General features: G+C 56.0%; 1 protein-coding gene across 1 annotated transcript; it reads left to right on the top strand.

The window, feature by feature from the left end:
- Positions 1 to 2,609: 2,609 nt before the first annotated feature.
- DMKN (dermokine) lies at positions 2,610 to 14,321 on the top strand (the record flags this gene model as incomplete). Its single annotated transcript, XM_082606658.1, has 10 exons — positions 2,610 to 3,011; positions 3,278 to 3,469; positions 3,584 to 3,643; positions 4,199 to 4,273; positions 7,606 to 7,653; positions 10,449 to 10,505; positions 10,850 to 10,897; positions 13,058 to 13,117; positions 14,142 to 14,165; positions 14,274 to 14,321. The coding sequence occupies 10 exons, from the start codon at positions 2,610 to 2,612 to the stop codon at positions 14,319 to 14,321; spliced, it is 1,014 nt and encodes a 337-aa protein (XP_082462784.1).
- Between the last annotated feature and the right edge of the window lie 1,922 nt (positions 14,322 to 16,243).

The raw sequence follows: 16,243 nt of genomic DNA, 5'->3' as shown, positions 1-16,243 counted from the left end.
TCCCCCCTTTTTTTTTTTTTTTGCGGTACGCGGGCCTCTCACTGTCGTGGCCTCTCCCATTGCGGAGCACAGGCTCCGGACGCGGAGGCTCAGCGGCCATGGCTCATGGGTCCAGCCGCTCCGTGGCATGTGGGATCCTCCCAGACCGGGGCAAGAACCCATGTCCCCTGCATCGGCAGGCGGACTCTCAACCACTGCGCCACCAGGGAAGCCCCTAATCTCCCTTTTTAACAAAGAGGGTACAGGGGCTGCCGCCAGCTATAATGTAATACAATTGTTTGCTTCTCACTTTGTTTTTCTGGTTCTTTCTATTTATGGGCCAGTGAGCCTGGCTTTCCACTTAAGAGTGGTGATATGAAGTATTCTCTTAAAATATACTTAAGAAAGTAAGCTGGCTTAAAGAAAAATATTAGTAACAGAGAAGGGGGAGGGCAGCTCTACACCATGGTAAGGGTGTCCCACGAAGGAAGTGTGGGAAGGAGTCTTGGAGTCAGTGAGCATGCACACCACCTCCTGCCCTGTGGTCCTGCCCCGTGGGAATGGGAAGCAGCCAGCTCAGGGGGCTGGGATGTCCATCACCAACCCCGGAGGCCTCAGATTTCCTCCTGCTCTCTGCCCCTTACACGGCCCTGGAGCAAAATCCAAACTAATTCTATCCAGAGAAGAATGAGGGCTTCGAAAAGCAGGGGAAGGTCTGAGACACGGAGATGACAGAATATGCTGGAAGCCAGGCTCAGGAATGAGACAGGCTGGGCTTAGCTTTGCCTCTACCGCATACTCACCATGTCCTCTCTGAGCCCCAAGTTCTCTGTCCCTAAATGTGGTGCGTGCTTCTCCACTCCCAGGAACCCCAGGTCCTCCCACTTGGCACTGCCTTGGGTCACTGGGACTCATCGCCGAGTCATCCCATGGAAAGGCAACAGGCTCTGGAGTCAGGGAGGCCATGGGCCCCGGGCTGGGGGACGCTCTCGCCCGTGGGGTTGAGGAAGCGCCCCATGCTCTTGGAAACACTGGGAGTGAGGCTGGCAGACAGGCTGAGAATAAGACCGATTCTCCCAGGGCTGTCTGAGCCTTAAAGCGCTTAGTCCAATGCTGGGCACATAGAAAGCCCTGGATAAACTGCAGCTACAACGATGATGATGATTTTTATTGTTATTACCCCACCACTATTATCATCATTAAAGGGGCAGCGATGGAATACCAAGGAGCTAGGAAGGAGAAGCGGAGGGCAGACAGGGGTTGTGTTTACATCGTGCGAGGTGATGGGTGTTACAAGCTGGGGTGAAGGTGTTGGGGTGGAGAGAGAGACTGACGGACAGACGCTGAGAAAGGCAGATAGAAACCGGCCCCTCCTAACTCGGCAATGAGCCCCAGCGATACAAGGCAGTGCCAAGTGGGAGGACCTGGGGCTCCCGGGAGTGGAGAAGCAGCCTCGCTCGCTGAGCAGCGATGAGACCTCGGGAGGCTGCCCGAGTTCTGCATCATGAGCCGGGCCCAGGGGAGAGGGCCACTGGCTGACCCGGGGCTCCTGCCCCTGTGCTGACCCCTCCTCCCTTGCCAGTGCCCCTCTGGCCCCTCTGGGAGGGGCAGCAGTGGGGTGCGCTGGTGTAGTCCCAGCCCTCACGGCAGGCTGTGAGCTCACACACGTGCCCCCACCAGGCCTGGTAAACGGGATGGGTGCCTGGGTCAGCAGCTCCCTCCCTAGGTCTTCCCCGCCCCCTCATTCCCTGGGGGTGGCCCGCCTGCCCAGCTCCCCAGCTCCACACCCAGCTTTCTCGGCCCAGAGCAGCCGGGATGCTAACTGAGACGCCCCGATGACCCCTCTCAGGGTCGCGGCCACTTCCTTCCCCGACAGACGCCTGGCGTCCCCACTGAGGGCGGTCTCCCGGGTCCCAGGCTCTCTGTGGCTGGAAGGTGTGGAAGTGTGAGGCAGCCACCTTTAGGTGGCAGTATGGGAGGGGAGAGAGATGGGAGAGACAAGGCCGATGGAAACAGAGAGGAAGGCTGAGGAAGGGCACCTGCCGCTCATTCTGGCGTCCCCGACCCAGGCTGGCTTACACCTAGGGTGGGTCCTATCCCGCTGGGTTCCCTACCCTCGCCCCCCTGATGAGGTCCTGCCTGACTCCTCTCTCCTAAGTCCCCCCCACCCCGCCACCTCTAGGAGACACTACCAGCCTATCTCCTCAGATGCCCCCCACCCTACCCTGCGCCCCAAACTCCTGGGGTTGGGAAATGGGAACACTTTGGCACCGGTCTCGTCCCATTTCCCCCTCCCTCCCTGATGCACAGGCTCCCTCTCTGTTTCGACACAGGCTCTCAGACTCACAATTACAGCTCACCTATGGGTGGCTGGGCCTGAGTCACTGCGGGGAGGGACTCTGGGCTGCCCAGCCCTGCCACCTTCTTCCAAGCTACAGTATAAGGAGTAGTGGCGGGGAGGAGGGCTCTGGGAAAGGAGAGAGAAGGCTGTAGACCTAGAGGAAGGGAGAACGAGAAGTCAGAAGGAAGGAGAGAAGGGAGGAGGGCACGCAGACGCAGGGAAAGAGAAAGGGCAAGTGAGTAAACTTGGGTGGGAAGAAGACACTCAGGAGAGAAGGAACGAGGCAGAGATGAAGCCACAGGGCTGTCTGGCCTGCCTCCTGCTGTTCCTGTGCCTGGGCAATGGGGAGGCTGGCCCACTGCTGAGTGGAGGGGAGAGTGCTGGAGCAGGGGCCGTGGAGGCCACTGGACACGGGGTGGAAGAGGCCATTGGACAAGAACTGGGAGAGGCCATCAAGCATGGAGTTGGGGAGGCCACTGGTGGAGGGGATGGAGAGGCAGTGGGCTCTGGAGTCAAGGAGACCATGGGCCCCGGGGTGGGGGACGCTCTCGCCCGTGGGGTTGAGGAAGCGGCCCATGCTCTTGGAAACACTGGGAGTGAGGCTGGAAGACAGGCTGAGAATGTCATTCAGCACGGAGTGGATGCTGCCCACAGCTCCTGGCAGGGGATGCCTGGCGGCAACGGTGCTTTGGTGAGTGGCTGGAAGCCGGGTGTGGAAATGGGAGGCTGTGGGCAGCTGGGTTGAGAGTTCTGGGAAGCAGTTAATAGGAGGAATGGCTCCCTTATTGGTGGCTGTCTGGGCCAGTTTCCTTCCATGTTAGGTATCCCTCCCCCACCACCCTGAGGCCTCTCTCCACCTGCTTCTCCCTGTGGCTCCTCTGAGTTGCTCTGCCTGTCCTACCTGATCCCAGAGTGAGGTGGCCACACACACTCGGTGCAGCCATGTTTTTCTTGCAGGGAACCAATGGCCAGCCTCCATCTGGAGGCCATGGCACCTCTGGCTCTCCAGGCAATCCTGGAGGTCCAGGGATTCCCTGGGACCATGTGTATTCTGGAGGCTCAGGTGGCAGCTTTGGGACCAACTCTCAGGGGGTCTCCTGGGGCCATGGAGGCCATGGAAGGGCATTCAACCTGGGGATCAACACTCCGGTACAGTTATCACCCTGGCCCTGATGCCTGCCACCTCCCTCCCTTCAAGCTCACACTTTTGGCGCTTTCCCCGTGTCCTTCCTGATCCCATGCTCAGTCTCACCCTGCCTGCAGGCAGCTGTGGCCCAACCTCCTCATGGCTCAGGGAGAGGCAGCGACAACCCAAATGCAGAGGTAAGAGGAAGAGTCTGGAGAAGAAGAGGTGTCTGGATGCATGTGATAGAGAGTGGGAGAGACGAAGAGGAAAGAAAGATGGGCAGGGGAGGGGTTGAGGGAAGAGGCAGATCGGACAGGGGAGAGATGGGCGTGGGGAGGAGGCTTGGAAGAGTGAGATGGGCATGGAGGAGAGACGCGATGGGAAAGAAAGCCAAGCCAAGGAAGCAGGAGAGCCCAGCCTGTGGGGATGGCTTTGACTGAAGTCTCAAACCTCACCCGTCCCCTTCCCTCTGCAATGCACCAACCTCCCGCCATCTGGCTCAGGTGGAAGCTCTAGCAACGCTGGGGTAAGAGGACAGGACAACCTGAGGCATTCTGAAGAAATTCTGCTCCCCTCAGACTGGGCGGGAAATATTCCTGAGCAAGGGAGGCCGGGGAGGGAGGAAAGCAATCTTGGTGTCCTCATCTTTAGACCTCATCTGGTCTCTTCCTGACCCTCAGGGAAGCAGCAGTCATGGCAGGAACAGTGGTGGCAGTTCTGGGCCCCATTGGGTAAGTTCTCCTTTGTTGAAGGCAGAGGTGGGGCCCCTGGTGGTCCCTGCTGAGGAAACCCACTCCGAGGTCTTCCTGAAAGCTGCCAGCCCCAGGGTAGGTGGCGTCACTGGCGTTGTCATCCTGGGCTCCCTCAGCTTCCGTTCCCCACCTTCCCAGCCTCACCAGGAAGTGTTGCTTACATGTGCCCTCTAATTTCCAGAAGAGGTGCCCTGCCTACTGTGCTCACTCTAGCCCCTTGTCATCCACTCCCTGATGCCGGGGATGCCCTGTCTCCTGTCTAACCTCTGGTTCTGCAGGCACGTCCACTTGGCGAATTGGACTAGAGCTGGGGTAGTGGATGGAGCAAGAGAGGTGGGCACAAGGAAACATGACACTTGTTTGGGAAGCTCCCAGGAGGATGGGGGCAGGACCGCACGTGGAAACTTAAGGACATTTACAGAGCTGAGGTGTAGATGCTAACAAATACAGTGTCCCTACGTGAGGGGTGAGAGGGCCAGGAGGGGACCACTACTTGGCAGCCGGATTGGGGTGGAACTCCCATCAGGGGTCCTGCAGAGAGGGGGGCACAGCTGGCTTCCTTGGGGGTCTGGGAAAGGTCTCAGGCAAGAGGAGGGTCTCAGGCAAGAACAAGCCAAGTGTTAATTTACTGCTCCCTGTACTACCTGCTTTTCCCCCCGCACTTACAACTGACCCTTAGAAAACTCTAGAAATTTTGATCAAGGCAGCTACTCCCAGGTAAGGATTCTAGGAGTCCCTTCCCCTTTCTAGGTTCCAGGAGAGGGTGAGGGGTGAGGAGAGGCAGGAGGAGGGCCGAAGGAGCCCCAGGGTGCCAGGGTCATGGCTCTTATGAAGTTGGTCTCCAGTGGCTTTTCCACCCCTGGCATGAAGTGGAGGATGGGCGGCAACAGCTCAGAATCCCCCAGTTACCCCACATTTCCAAATACACGTGGCCACACCTACCCTTCTCCGTGCCCCGAATAACTTCCCTCCGTGACTGACCGGCTGAAGATGGGACAGTGTGGAGCTTGGGCAGGGCGTTAAAATATCATAGTGCCTATTATGGGATGACTTCCTATTTTGGGAACGATCTGGGCCCTTCCAAGCCCTTTGGAGACCCCACATGGACTCTCGCTTTCCCTTGCGGGGATACAATACCAGCTCCTCCTCGGGTAGCAGGGTTGGAAGTGGTGGGAACACACCCGAGGTGAGCGTCTGGCGAGGGCGTGCCTGTGCAGATCTGCCCCGAACCGTGGGAAGGAAAAACCGTGGGAAGGAAAAGAAGAGACGTTGAGGGATGGGCGGGGGATGGGCTGACTGCCGCCGGGTCGGCGGACCCCGGCCAGCCACGGGGTTAAAATGCTGCGGTCTGGGGACTGGACTAGGTGTCTTCCTGGGAACTGAGGGTTTCTCTTTCTCTCTCCCACCGTGCGACAATCCACGCAGTGAAGTCCACGTGTCCGGGGAATCTGGGGGTCAGGTGAGAGGCGAACTTGCAGTGACGGCAGTTCATCACGGCAGCTGTGCGCCCTCCTCAATGCAATTCCCTTCCGGCTCGCCTCCTAACGCTAGCTCTGGTCCCAACCCCCTCTCTGGGGAATTTACAATCTAGAGGGAAGAAACCAAACACATGCTCCTAAAAAGACTAACCAGCTCCGAAGTAATAATTAATTGCAGATCCTTACATGATATACCTCACTTTATACCACAGATGGGGCTGTGAAAAATCGTATGAAAACCAATCCTTTTAGAAACATGATTGTTTCAAATGTCCTATACCCGGGGGTAAACAGTATTCGGTGACTTCTTTGAAGGAGTTTGGAAACAGTGTTTCGAGGTAGCGTACATTTACCTCGAGTTTGGAAACAGTGTTTCGAGAGCGTACATTTCCCTCCTAGTTATTCTGGAAATCTGCCTCTCCGTCAGCAAACTGCTGTGCTGACAGAGGAAGTGTTGGCTAAGGCTCACAGGAATCACCTAGAGGTCTTGTGAAAATGCAGATTCTGATTCAATAGGGCTGGGGCGGGGCTGAGATTCTGGTTCCTAACAGGCATCCTGGCGAGGCTGCCAGCCCGTGCCCCGGGGGTGAGTGGGGCCCACAGGGCAAGGAGCACGCCTAACGGGAGGAGGAGGCATGGGGAGGGGGTGCCACCCTGGAAGGCTCTCGGGAGAGCTCCTTGCATATCAGGGATACTAACCTTTCATGGGTAGACAGGTTTTAAGAAACCCTCTCCCAGTTTGTAATTCTATTTCTAGTTTTACACTACCAAAGTCTTCAATACATAGTGAGGTGGAAAAGCAGACAAAAATGACAGAATAGTCAAGGGGATATTTTTTAAAACCATATTTAAGAAGGCAGGGTTGACAAGTGGAAAGGCAGTGAACTTTGATTCAGAAGATGGGGGTTCAAAAGCCAGCTGTGTTACCTGTCATCTGTGTGTCACCAGGCAAGTCGATTGACCTCTCTGAGCCCAGGCTCCCTCTTGGGTAAAATGGGGACAGCAAAGTCTAACTTGTTCACCCCCCTCAGTTACTGCAGAGCTTTCTGCATCGTAATCACATCAAGGTGGTTCAGAGTCCCAACACTGGAGTCTGACACGGAGACAGATGCTGAGAAAAGCTGTTGGACAGCTCTACGTTTCAGTTTCTCCATCTGTAAAGTGGAGGCATCTCCACGTGGGAAAGTGGCGGGTGGAAGCGCAGAGCCCCGCGCACAGTGGGACTATATATTGGCTACTAGCAGAGTTTGGGGGGGCAGGGCATGGCGGGGAGCAAGAATATGGATTTGATTCAAGGGACTGGGTGGGGTTATTCTGCTGAGCAAGTAGCGAGTCAGTCCAGGAAGGCTTTCTGGAAGTGGGGCTCTTAGGTACTGTGTTGAGAAGAGGAGAAGGTGGCTTGACCAGAGGCGGAGAAGAGTGGGCCGGGAGCAGGATGATAGGTGGCATGCACGACAGGATGTAAAGCCTTGACCATCGGTTCCCTTTTCCCCACCCAGGGGCGAGGGCCTAGCGGGGGAGGGGAAGCTGTTCATAGAACCAACACCTTGGTGAGTGAGGACGTTCCTCCTCCTTGGGCCGGGACCATGGTGTCAAGCAACCCCTGCCTCCCCCCGACACCCATATCTCCTGCCCCTGCCTTGTGCTCACAGCGTGGGTTCTTACTCTCATCCCATTTCTCATCGGCCCCTTAGAACTCTCAGCCGTCTCCTGGGCTCTTCAAATTTGACACTCTCTGGAAGGTGAGTTCGACAAGAGTGCTGTGCTCACTCTCCTTTGGAAAATCAAACCTTTGTTCCTTGGTCCCACAGGCTGAAGTCTTCTTTCTATAATGACTGTCAGCAGTGGCCCTTGACCTCTCTTGTCCTGGGGCCCTGAGCCAATTACATTATGACCAAGTTTGGTCATTCTCCTTTTCTTTCTCTGCAGAATTTAAAATCCATGCTGGGTTTCTTTAACGGGGACGTCATCAACAAGGTAAGGGCTGGAAGGCCGTTCATTCTGATCTTTGTGGGAGAAGGATATAGAGAAGAAAGCTAAACCCTTGCTTGGTGAGCCAGGGAGCAATGATGATGGTCACGAAGAGAGCATTCCAGCCAGTGCTTTAAAAAGAAAAGATGGGGCTTCCCTGGTGGCACAGTGGTTGAGAGTCCGCCTGCCAATGCAGGGGACACGGGTTCGTGCCTCAGTCCGGGAGGATCCCACATGCCACGGAGCGGTTGGGCCCGTGGGCCATGGCCGCTGAGCCTGCGTGTCCGGAGCCTGTGCTCTGCAACAGGAGAGGCCACAACAGTGAGAGGCCCGCGTACCACAAAAAAAAAAAAAAAAAAAAAAAGATGAAAACAAGGAGGAAGGACAGCAGAGACCTGAAAAGAGAGGGGGAATTTGCAAGCAGCTGGGAGTGGGGGGACGAGGAGGGAATGGGCCTTTTTCATGTCTCCACATGCAGACCTGAACTGGTCTGAACCTCAGTTTCCCCTTTGACACCAGGAGGTTAAGGGGAGAGTCAGTAGGCCTAATCCTCAGGAACCAGAGGCAGAGGTAGGGGATGGACTGATCATCAGGCGAAGCTAAAAGACCACCTGAGGACTGATGCCAAGAGAGATGCGAAAAGGAAGCGAACACGCTGAGAGCCTGCTGGTGCCATCAGTCTGAGCCCTGCACATATGTAATCTTAGGAGTCGCTTGGGGCCCAGAACCTGCTTCTCCTTCCTCCCCGCCCACTCCTTCCTCTTGCAGGGGAAGCCCTGGCCAGGCTGATTTGACACAAGAATAGCAGATGTACCTCCAGAGCAGAAGGTGTGGACTGGGAGGTGAGGTGAAGGACAAACAATCCAAATACCAAAGGCAGAAGCTGCAATCTGCAGCCCACGGATTGTTTGATTCATTTTTGAAAAACAGTATGGCAACACTGGGCCCCTCTTTCTACGACCCGCGAGAGCCTAGAGCCGAGAGGCAGCTGCTTCTTGCCGTGGGGACTTGCTCCCCCGCGGTCAGACTCCCACTGCCCACCACAGTTCTTCTAGCCACCCGCCTGGCTCCTGTGAGCAGTGTAGTTTCTGACCCTTCACGTAGAAGAAGGAGGACTAGGAGCCCTGCCCTCCAGAACTTGTGAGGGAGGGGGTTGGTGGCAGGCGGGGAGGCAAAGGGACAGCCCTCAGGAACGTCACTTTCTGGCAGTCAGGTGGGGAGTGAAAGACAGGAGATGCAGAAGCTCCCAGCTACAGCGGAGTCCTGTTTTGGATGAACAAAATGAACAAAATAGACTGTTCTGTTCTGTTTCCTAGAGAACTGTCTCTGGTAGGGGTGAGACTCCCTACCATGGACCACGGGGAGACCAGGCCCCTGAGCAGGGGACACTTAGGGGCTGATGGGAGAGCCAGGGCACACACAGATACTTCCCAGAGGGCCAGAGGACTGACAGCCAAACGTTTTTGCACATCCAGGGGGGCAGTAAGGGGAGTGCTTGCAGTCAGGCAGCATTCATGTGGGGTGGCTCCCCTGAGGATCGGATCTCCTAGGAAAGGGGCAGGACAGAGGTGGGCAGAGAAGAGGAGGGAGAGTCCCCAGCTCCTTCACGGTGGAGGGAGGGGCGACGAGGCAGCCGAGGACTTCAGCCAGGGTGAGGAGTCAGGACCGGGGACCAAATGTTCCTGGCAAGTATGGGGGTGGGGTGGGTTTCAAGCCCAAGCTGGACTCTCTGGATTTACCCCGATGACAGCCATGGGCCAAAAGGTCCCTGCAGATTTCCGGAGCAGGGGTCCAATCTACCCTTACCTTGGTCCACTATTCCCTGAATTCCTAGTCCTTGAGCTCCCCCTTAGAGCTTATTTCTTTGCCCAGGACCAGAGGAGTTTCCGCATCCGCTGACCTCCAGATGGATGGGGGCCCAACCCATTCTCTTTTTTAAAAAATTTTTATTTACTTTTTATTTTTATTTTGGGCTGCGTTGAGTCTTCGTTGCTGCGCGCGGGCTTTTCTCTAGTTGGGGCTACTCTTCGTTGCAGTGCACAGGCTTCTCATTGCGGTAGCTTCTCTTGTTGCAGAGCACGGGCTCTAGGTGCACGGGCTTCAGTAGTTGTGGCTCGTGGGCTCTAGAGCACAGGCTCAGTAGTTGTGGCGCACGGGCTTAGTTGCTCCGCGGCATGTGGGATCTTCCCGGACCAGGGCTCGAACCCATGTCCCTGCATTGGCAGGTGGATTCTTAACCACTGTGCTACCAGGGAAGCCCCCCTGACCAGGGAAGCCCCCTCCCCCCCAATTCTTAAAACACCACTATCTCCCCACTAATCTCAACCCTTGTCCTTGAAATAAATATTAGCTGTCCCACACTCCTGGTCTCTGCTCCTTTCTTACATCTCCACTGTTGTTCCAGGAGGGGTTAGGAAGGGGAGACTTCAGCCCTACAGCTTTGGGAGGTGGGCTGGAGGTGGCGGGGCAGGTGAAAAGGTGGGAATGTCAGGGGCAGGTTCTGGTCCTGAGGTTTTGCCACAGCTGTGTTCTGCCTGAGGCTGGGGGGAAATGGGGCTAGAGAAGAATGGTGTCGTGTGTTGTGTATGTGGTGGAGGGGTGGTTAGTGCCTTCAGAGACCTAGCTTCTCTCTCCTTGTTTCCAGAAACAGTTTTCTGGTGTCCCTAAAGACACCCAGCTCCCCCCTGGACCTTAGTCACAGTGAATCCTGTAGGCTGAGGAATGGTGGTCGCAGCAGCAGAGGGGCTTCGGCGAGCAGGGGTCAGACTCCCTGCTCACCCGTTCCCCACTTTCATCCACAGGGCCGAGTCCCAGACCTCAGCACTCGCATCCTCCTCTACTTCCGTCAGCTCTGGGAGGTAGGAGAATTCTCCCTCTTTGCAGACCTGAGGATCCTGGTCATCCTGTCCCTTTCCCCTCCCTCCCTCAAGGCAGCTACCCCTCCCTCCAGCCTACCTGTCACAAAATTCCCCCTCTTCTCACTTTTGAGATAGGTAATCTCACCCAAGTCTTATCACCAATGCCATCAGAAATGCTTACACCCTCAGTCTCCTGTAGGCTTATCTTTATCTAACCCCAAACTACACCCAGCCACCAAAACCTGTTCTTGAACATGACCTTGAAACTTTCCCAACCAGCTGCCCCCCTCCACCCTTGGAATTCTCTTTCCTCGTGGCCCGCTCATCTCTCCTTCTCCCTCCAGAACTTCAAACGCAACACTCCTTTCTTGAACTGGAAAGCAATTACTGAGGTAAGGGCAGTGGGACCCCTCATTTCAGGGTCTGGAAGCTCAGCTCTGAGGACACGGGGTTCTGGGCCCTGGGCAGTGGCTTGCAGGTTCTGTTCCGGTTCCTCCCCCTCCCTGCTGGGGGGGGGGTGCCTCCCTCCCTTCCCACTTTCCTCCCTTTGTACAACGCCTCACGAGTGGAGGTGGGATGGGAGAGGGAAGCTGTGAGTCACTGAAGAAGGAGCAGCTTGGGAGGTCCTTCCTGGGATAAAAGCTGAGGTCCAGGGTTAGGGCCTCCACAGGCACAAGATCACGAAGCCAGCCACTGTCTCCGCCTGCTGCTGTTCTGGCTGGGCGTGGCCTGGGTTGGGGGAAGCCACAGCTGCGTGGGTACCGTGAGCAGGTGGAGGGGACCATGGGTTGGGGAAGAGGGAGGGACCTGGGACTGGGGCCAACTCTCAGGGCTGGAAAGGGGTCACTAGGGAGGAAAGTTGAAGGGCGGCGGGAGGGCAGTGTGCATGGGGGGAGGACGGAGGGTCATGGTCGAGTGCAGGCAGGTGCAGGGGGTCTGATTATCTGGGTCCTGTCAAAGGCCACACGTCCATTCTGCATGGCCAGTGGCCTTCGGGAATCAGGACGCTTGGGCACTGAGGCAAGGGCTGCCCACTCACTTGTCCATGTGGGCACATGAGGCTGGACAGATGGGGCCACATTGTCTGATTTTTCAAGAAAAACTAGAAATCTGGTTTTCAACAATTTAATTTAAACATGTGGACCAAGCAAAAAATGTCTGGAGGCCTGCGGTCTACCAGTTTGTGCCCACGATGTAAGGCCTAATAGTGGGGTTAGAATTCAGGTATGGATAAGGCAGAGAGTTAAGCCAGACTTGGGAAGAACATTCTGACCCTGAGAGAGAGAGAGAGAGAGAGAGGGAGGGAGGGAGAGAGAGAGAGAGAGAGAGAGAGTGTGTGTGTGTGTGTGTGTGTGTTTCTAGTAGAGAAGTGACAATGGCAGGAACTAAACTTCCCTCTTACTGAGGAGATTTTCCCCTTGCCTCGATCGGGGCAGGGGAGGTGGCCAGCGCATCTGCAGTGCTTCTTAAGGGGGCTCCATCTGCTTTCTTGTGTTTCTCCCCTTCCTTTCTCTCCTTTGACCCAGAGCTAACCTAATGTACTTCACTTCTTCTCTATGGATAACAGACCATCCTTCCAAGGACCCTGTAGAGAACAGCATTTGGGAACGGGGATTAAAAGGCCTATGAGGGGAGCAGGGTTTGCTGCAGGCAGAAGGCGGGCTGGGGCTGAGGTGCCCAGCTCTGCCCCGGGAGCTTGTGCGGGTACCGCTCATTTGTTACTCTAGCTCCGACTCCAGGTGCCTGGGTGGCCGAGGTGTTGCCAACCCGTTCTCTACCCTGGCTGTCCAATGCTGAGTGTAGAAATCTGTCCTGTGTCTATCTGGGCCATCGGTTTCCTCCAGGCCTTCTCTGTAGGCAGCACTTATCACAGACCACTGAGAGGGGTGGGGTGGGCCGGGTGGGATGCTGGGGCTCTAAAGGGAGGGCAGAGTCTGGGCGGTGGGATGCTGGAGCCCCGAGAGTCCGACAAGGCCTGAAGCACCACGGAGCCACCCTCACCGCGGTGTCCTCTCCCTTCGCATCCATGCGTCATCGGACCAGAGGAGGGTAGGCGGTGCTGGTCAGGTGAGCCCCTCCCTTAGGATGCCCTAGAAGGTCCCTGGTTCCTCTCAGCCTTGCTCCCAGGTCTGGCCAATCTGCAGTTCTCTCTCCTCATGCCCCGTTCTGTAATTTTCTCAGCCTGGCACAGGATGCCAAGATGAGGCATCTTGGCATCCTGTGCCATGTATAGCATCTTCTAAGGTACGGTAACTGCCACCCAACCACCTGATTCAGACTTCACTTCTTTCCTTGGTCTCCTCGCCTCACCTCCCCAGGGACCCTTGAGGAGCTGGGAGAGGTGGGGAGGGGCGAGGGAGGCAGGGCCATCTGGGCTGGGACCATAAAGCGAGGTGAGGGCGTGGGCTCTGGCTGAAGGAGATTCTGTAGAAGAAAACACATGACACAAGGAGGGGAGGAGGCAGGGGCTTTGAGAAAGGTCCAGCCAGGGCCGGGATGTGGGAGCAAAATGCCTTCATCCCTTCTCTCCCGCCCCCTGCTTCCTTCCGCAGAACTATGATTGTAACCAGCAGACACACCTTACTGCCACTGGGGGGCAGCCCACCACTAAGGTAAGGCTTGCAACCTTCCTGACTCCCACTGCATGGGGTCTGCCTGGGGGCGAGGTGGGGAGGCTTTCACTGCCAAGGTCCTCTGGGTAGGCTAGCTGAGGTCGAATCCTGTTCACTTTGATAGTCATGTCTCCCCACCCCTGTGCAGGGGGACTCCAGCTCCCTGAGAGAAGTTTGGAAGAGAAGGGTAGAAGGTTCACACCCACTCACTCAGAAAAGGTTCTAGGGGAGCCGTGGGTGCATCACCTGCCATGGAGAAAACTGGGACCCAAGATCCTCTCAGTGAGGAATATAAGGCTCCAAAAAAAAAAAAAAAAAAAAATCACACGACACACGGCAAAACAGACAGACAGGGTTCCTTTGTCTGCTTTCCACCTCTTTAACTGCTGACCTTTCCTGGGGAGAGGAGGCCAGCCCAGAAACTCTTGGTTGGTGGGAAAATAAATACTTCATTTCACAAAGGAGATAACAGGAAAAAAATCTGAGGATTTTGTTTTATTAAGGTGCAAAGGAAACAATCTGATAAATTCATGAATGAATGTGCTACATACTAATTAGGCTGGTTAAAAACAAACAAACAAACAGGCAGTATTTCCCTCCATCTCCCAGAGTAATAAAGCCCCTGCCCTTGGGGAGAGGACTTCTACTGAGAGATCAGAAAGTAGCTGCTGACTGAAAAGAGGTGAAGATGTAGTTAACACTGCCTGTGGGTATCCACTTCTGCCCATCGCTCGTGGCCAATTTCTATCCCCCTAGCAGGCAGAGGGAGACCTACCTTTCCTCTTTTCACTCCCCTTGGTCAGTGTGTGCTCAGGGACCATATTCAATATCATCTTGGGTAAAATGCACTCAGGGTGAGAAATCTGCTGTGGCCGAAGGGTCACAATCAGACCAAAGGACCTTTGGGGTGATCCTGGTCTGAGCCTGTTCCCGCCATGGGCCCTTCCTGAGCCCTAAGGACATGGTCGAGTACAGAGAGGACACTGAGGTCCTCACCTCACCTCCTCTGATCTTCTCTTTACAGGGGGGAGTCATGATTTCTTCCTCGGTAAGTACTGGGGCAGAGAAAATCCGGCTGGCGAGAGAAGGGGTCTGAGGCCAGAGGGTGTGCCGGGGACGGTACTCTGTTCACTCAGACATTCTCCTCGTCCTGCAGGCTTCCCGGGCGCGACCTGACCTGCTGCAGTGGGTGAAGTTTTGGTAGGTGAGTGTCAGAGTGAGCTGTGCAAGGCTGCAGCCAGGAGCTGAGACACGCCGCCCCCCCGGAGTGGGTGGGGGGAGGGAGGGCTGTGGGCTTGGCACTCCCTTTGCTCTGGGTGGACACACTAAAGGTATTAAGGAGGAGACCCCAGGGTGGGGTGTGGAGAAAGACTCATGAGAAGATGACCTAGAACACTCGGAATACCCTCTGAGTGCTGGGTGGTGGCCTGACAGAGGCCGGGCCAGGCAGGGCCAGAGAACAGCAAGGCAGGCTCGGTTAAGCAGTGGAAACAGGATAAGCATTGTGGGGGGGGAGGCGGTGGGGACTGTAGTGAGGTGAACCTTTCGGGTTTAAAGGTTCAGAGGCAGAAAGACGTGCGTCGCCGGTGGGGAAGAGGTAATATTTTAGGAAGGAGTGAAGGTGAGGGGACCGCAGGTGACACAGGCAGGACACGAGGGAACTGTGGGCGCAGAAGCTGGGTGAGAGGATGCCTGGTTTCAGCAGCTCTAGGAGTGGCCGTGTTCTACCATCTTCTCTTTTCTTGTCTTCTAGAAAATCACTTCCAACCGCGACTGAAGCCCTGAAAACCATCAGTCATCAAGGGACCTGACTGTGCCCCTCCCCCAGCTCTTGGTCTGGGTGCTAACACCTGCTTTTTCTAGGCTGGGGACCTGTCTGTCTGTCCCTTGTTTCGTCCCACCCACTGTGGTGTCTCCTTGACCATCAGCCTCAGTGGATACACCAGCCATTGCTTCACCTGCTCCATTTTGTGACCTGAAGTCACCGTGACAGAAATTCAGGAGGCACGTCCTACTTTAGAGTTTCTCTGTGGAAATAAAACATGAGTCTTGTTTTCCTAAGACTTTGGCAATTTTTTTTTTTTTTTTTTTTTTTCGGTACGTGGGCCTCTCACTGTTGTGGCCTCTCCCGTTGCGGAGCACAGGCTCCGGACGTGCAGGCTCAGAGGCCATGGCTCACGGACCCAGCCGCTCCGCGGCATGTGGGATCTTCCCGGACCGGGGCACGAACCTGTGTCCCCTGCATCGGCAGGCGGACTCTCAACCACTGAACCACCGGGGAAGCCCAACTTTGGCAAATGTTATTCTTTAATACTACACTGATGGCCTGGATCAGGGAGGAGGGAAGAGGGAGGCTCAGGGGCAGGTAACTCGCCTTCTTCCTGACAGGGGTATACAGGATGGGCCGAGAGAGAGAAGACTCGGAGGTCCTGACAGGAAGTAGCTAGCGGATCTCACCGGGCCTGGGTTTCTCCATCTGTGAAAAATCATCTTTGCCCAATTTACATGTGACTAGCAGGCTTACTGCACTTGGAGCAGTCACGGATGTTCCGCTGGCCTGAAGAAGCCACAGGGGAGCTACTGAAATCAGGAGGTGGGAGTTAAGGGCTCTTCCAAGAGAGGAGACCCGTCCTGGAGGGTCAGGGTCGGGCAGATGGAAGAGGGCGGGGCTGGCAGCGAATACGCCTCAGCCTCGTGCACACACCACGGTGTGGACAAGGGTGAGTCTGGGTGGACGTGTTTAGGAAGCTGGGGGGAGTGGCGGGTACCCAGTCCCTTGTCACGTGCCGTAGAGGCTCTCCAGGAGACAGAGGGGTGGTGGAAAACTTCTACTCCATTCATGCACCAAGGATACGCCAGAAGCTGGGGCGCAGGCTGAGCCCGGGCTGATCACCAGCCGAGGAGCCCTGGGCACGGGGCAGGGAGTCTGTGCTTAGAGTCTCTGAGCGAAGTCCTGCCAAGCCCACAGAGTGAGCCTAAACTAAGAGGCCTCACCACTCTCTGACACCTCTGAGGTCCTTGACCTCCCCTCAGGGACCCAGGAAATGAAAGGAGGACAGGAAGCATCCTGCCAGCTTAAGTGACTCCCTCAGAGATTGCAAGTTCCCCGAGGGCACGACCACTGTC

This window comes from Mesoplodon mirus (assembly GCF_964341445.2).
Source record: "Mesoplodon mirus genome assembly, chromosome: 19".
Lineage (NCBI taxonomy): Eukaryota > Metazoa > Chordata > Mammalia > Artiodactyla > Ziphiidae > Mesoplodon > Mesoplodon mirus.
The sequence above is the reverse complement of the archived record's forward strand: the minus strand, read 5'-3'. Positions and strand labels throughout refer to the sequence as shown.